The sequence below is a fragment of the Zingiber officinale genome, chromosome 3B, assembly GCF_018446385.1.
Source record: "Zingiber officinale cultivar Zhangliang chromosome 3B, Zo_v1.1, whole genome shotgun sequence".
Taxonomy (NCBI): domain Eukaryota; kingdom Viridiplantae; phylum Streptophyta; class Magnoliopsida; order Zingiberales; family Zingiberaceae; genus Zingiber; species Zingiber officinale.
In genome coordinates this window covers 115,554,508-115,558,463 of record NC_055991.1, presented here as the reverse complement: position 1 = coordinate 115,558,463, position 3,956 = coordinate 115,554,508, and the positions used below count along the sequence as shown (strand labels likewise).

Below are 3,956 nucleotides of genomic sequence, written 5' to 3'. Positions count from 1 at the left end.
AAAAATTAAAATGGGTTAATTTTTATTTTTAAAGAAATATTTAATAAAATTAGATGTGCTAGGGTCATAAATGAACCGAACGTTCGTTATGTTCGTTCAATACACATAAAATCAATTAAATAAATAAGTTTGAACAACTTCGTTAAACTAAACAAATAAGTTTGAACACATATGTGTTCAACTTGTTAATATTTACGAATAATATTCATGAATAACGTTCGTAAATAACATTCATAAAAAAATTTCACTTGTAATTAGGATAAATAAAAAGTATTCACAACGAATGATCTATTAGCTCAATATTTTTAGATGATTCTATAAAAAAACAAAAAATTATCCATTAATTAATAGAAACTATGACTCGATTTTTAAATGTCTAAAAAATAAAAAATTGAGATGGGGCCCTACTTTCCTCTTGGCCAATGGGAGTAGGGTATCAAATCGTATTGATATACAATCTTTTTTAATCCATAGAAAGTTTTGACTTCAGAAATGCAAATAATGTAAATTTTGGCTTCAAAAATAATAATGTTATCACAAGAAAATATTTTATTTTAACGTTCATAAATAGTGGCATATTATCTTATTAACTTTTCAATTTTATTGGAATTAGAGTATTTTTAAAATGATAAATATGTTATATTATATTTTATAAAAAAGAATTCAAAATGGATTAATTTTTATTTTAAAAAAACTATTTAATAAAATTAGATGTGCTAAAGTCGTAAATGAACCAAACATTCGTGTTTATTTATATTCATTTAATATACATAAAATTAATTAAATAAATAAGTTTGAACACATATATATTCAACTCGTTAATATTTATGAATAATATTCATAAATAACGTTCGTAAAAAATATTCATAAAAATTTTCCAAGGATAAATCTATTAGCTCAGCGTTTTTAGGATGATTCTATCAAGAAAAATATATGCATTAATTAATAGAAAATAGATCAGCGTTGTTAGGATGATTTTTTATTTGTTGATTCTATCAAGAAAAATATATCCATTAATTAATAGAAACTAAGACTCAATTCTTAAATATCTAAAAAAAAAAAAAAAAAATTAAAATGGTGCCCTAATGGGAGTAGGGGAACAAATCGTATTGATATACAATCATTTTTAATCTACAGAAAGTTTTGACTTCAAATAATGTAAATTTTGGCTTCAAAAATAATAATGTTATCACAAGAAAATATTTTATTTTAACGTTCATAGCATATTATCTTATCAACTTTTAAATTGTGAAATTCATACAAATTAGCTTGAAAAAAATTATTTTATAAATTTCTAATTAATTTGCAAAAATATACATATTTACACGATGAAGTTGTTCTATTACAATAACTACCAAACAGACTACATGACAATCATTGCCTCAACTTAATACATGCACAATAAACTAATTGACATGTTCCCATGTCCAATATTCTTGGTCTTCCTTTACTCTTCGCTGATAAATTATATCTTTTATCCTTTATAATCTAAATCAGAAATCTTCTAAATCAATGTCAGAATTTTGATTCAGATCTTCACTCTTCAGCTTAGAAGTGATTGCTTCAGCTTAACGCAAATACAATAGACAAATTTAACGATATCCCCATCTCCAGTCCTCTTGATCTTCCTCTTCACTTTGATCATATTCTGAGTCAGAATCTTCAAAGTCAGACTTTTCATCGCGATAATCATTCCATGGATTATTCTCGGCTGCAAATAAACAAGTATTAATATTTACCAACTTTAATATGACTCAAATTAAAAGGAAAGAAAAGATATAGTCATACCATTTGAATCATCACTTTCATAATCATATTGTGACGGACCATCATAATAATCGTCCTCTACATAAACTTGCACACTGTAGCAATCATACATAAGCATAATGAATATCAAAATTAAATTCCAATTGTTAGTTCAGATTAATCAAATGTCCAAATTTATACAATGGATATTCATCAATGTTATCCGTGTCTATGTCCACACCAATGCCCGTGGTATATATGTCGTAAACAAAGTTATCTGTTCAAAAGAAATAAAAGGGGCAATTTAGCAGTGAGCAGATCATAAAGAATCTCACAGAAGATCTTAAACTGCATATAAAGTTAATCATAGTATGCAAATTGGATTTCTTGTTTCCAAGCATAAACTATAACATAAGTTGTCATTGGAAGATTTAAAAATGGGGGAGAAGATGGAACCTTCTGTAATTGCTCTGTCATGTTCAATCTGTTCAGCTACTTGTGGAAGGATTTCCCATAGAAGTAGTAAATACTTATCCAAAATTGCACCATCAGCCTCAGGAGCAACTCTGCAGCATTCAAAAATCTTTTATATAAACCAGAAAAATATACTAAAAAAGCAATAGAAACACTAAATATTAAACATACTTGGACTTTGGCACCCTTTGGTGAGTTTCATCTTCGGCATCAACTCGAACAACATCATACAAATGACACTTTTCATGCAAAGAGCATTCTTCTGCATCCATGCTTCCCCTCTTCTTCCATATTTGTTCAAATCGAGCACTTCTAGCAAGATCCTATAAGATTTAATAAGCCTTAGCCACATTATCTTGGGAAAAAAACCATCCAGATTCAATGTTTCATAATTTTAGCAATGAATTGATAATAAAGCATCTCATGATAAAACCAATTAAATGCACAAACAAACAACTAATAGTCAAAATCATTCCAATGGTCTCGTAATGTTCAAGTTATTAATTGAGCAATTGGTTTGGCTGGGAGGAAATTAATCTATCAGCTTTCAGAAATAACAATTAGACATATGATAATAGAATGTGAAGAGTATATAAGAGTAAAACTGTGCTTACATTTACTCGCTATAACAATGAAAAACTCTTTCTTATCACAAACACATTATTGATCTTGTCATGTGCATAACTGGTGCATCTACATAAAATTATTTAGGTTGCATACTTCCAACAGACTGAATCTAAATATGTAAAATGATAAAACCTAAGTCCAAGATATGTAAAATAAAAGTTACATTAGAAGACATATAACACAAAAATTTAGATGTGCATGTTTCATGCACCGCAAAAATTGCAATAACAATTCAATGACATGAAAGAGTAATAATTTACCTCATGCTCTTTTATAGCCTTGGCCCGCAATTGATTATGTTTCTGTTGGCACAGGAAGTACAACAAGAATGAATATATTATTTGAGGCAAAAAAAAAGCTAAATATTCTAGGATTTATAAAGTTATTAAACTAGAAAAAATAATAATGGAATCAAACTAGGCAAATCAAGAGCTATGCATTTTCCAAAAAAATTTGAAAGGCCAGGGATGATAACAAAAAAGAGTCCAATAATTTGTTTTTGCAAGTGATTTTAGAAAACATGCTCAATATCATTTGATAGAATAATTTACTCAGCTCTTTGTCATGTGAATTTTACAAAAGATTAATAACCAATTCCCTGTGAGAATTATGAGCTGGCAAAAACATCCTTTCGGCAATTTATGGTTTAGGAATCATGATATAATAGATGGCAGAAATTACATAAAATTGTGTCATTTTAGCAGTGTCGATAATAGAGAATATAAATCAAAGGGAAAATGCAGCAGTGAAATGGTAAATAATTCTGCAAGATTAGGTTAAGATAACATCTTTTCATGGATAATGTAACATAAGAAATTGAAGTGATAACATTACCTTATCAGGTTTATACAAACTTCTACGCTCCTTAGATCTCCCTTAACTTCTTTTATATTTCTGGAAGGTTGCTGCTGGTTGAAGAGAGAGAGAGAGAGAAAGAAGATTACTAACAGATTCAACAGATGAAATCTAAACCAATGACCATATCAAATGACATAGGAGTATACAGAGAGTAACAGAGATTAGGTGTTAACCAGAAAAGAATGCAACACATCTTTGACAGACTGGGAGTGCCCAACTGTCTCAAGATGCTGAACTAACATCTTCTCACT

At 28.5% G+C, this 3,956-nt stretch overlaps 1 protein-coding gene across 1 annotated transcript; it reads right to left on the bottom strand.

Annotated features, from left to right (window-relative positions):
• Nucleotides 1-1,314: 1,314 nt before the first annotated feature.
• On the bottom strand, nt 1,315-3,717 carry LOC121968538 (RNA-directed DNA methylation 4-like). The gene is made up of 7 exons (XM_042518864.1): nt 3,682-3,717; nt 3,108-3,149; nt 2,392-2,543; nt 2,203-2,312; nt 1,948-2,023; nt 1,789-1,862; nt 1,315-1,711 (listed from the first exon to the last, which is right to left on the bottom strand). Exons 3-7 carry the CDS (start codon nt 2,490-2,492, stop codon nt 1,593-1,595), a joined length of 480 nt encoding a protein of 159 aa, XP_042374798.1. The 5' UTR covers nt 2,493-2,543; nt 3,108-3,149; nt 3,682-3,717; the 3' UTR covers nt 1,315-1,592.
• Between the last annotated feature and the right edge of the window lie 239 nt (nt 3,718-3,956).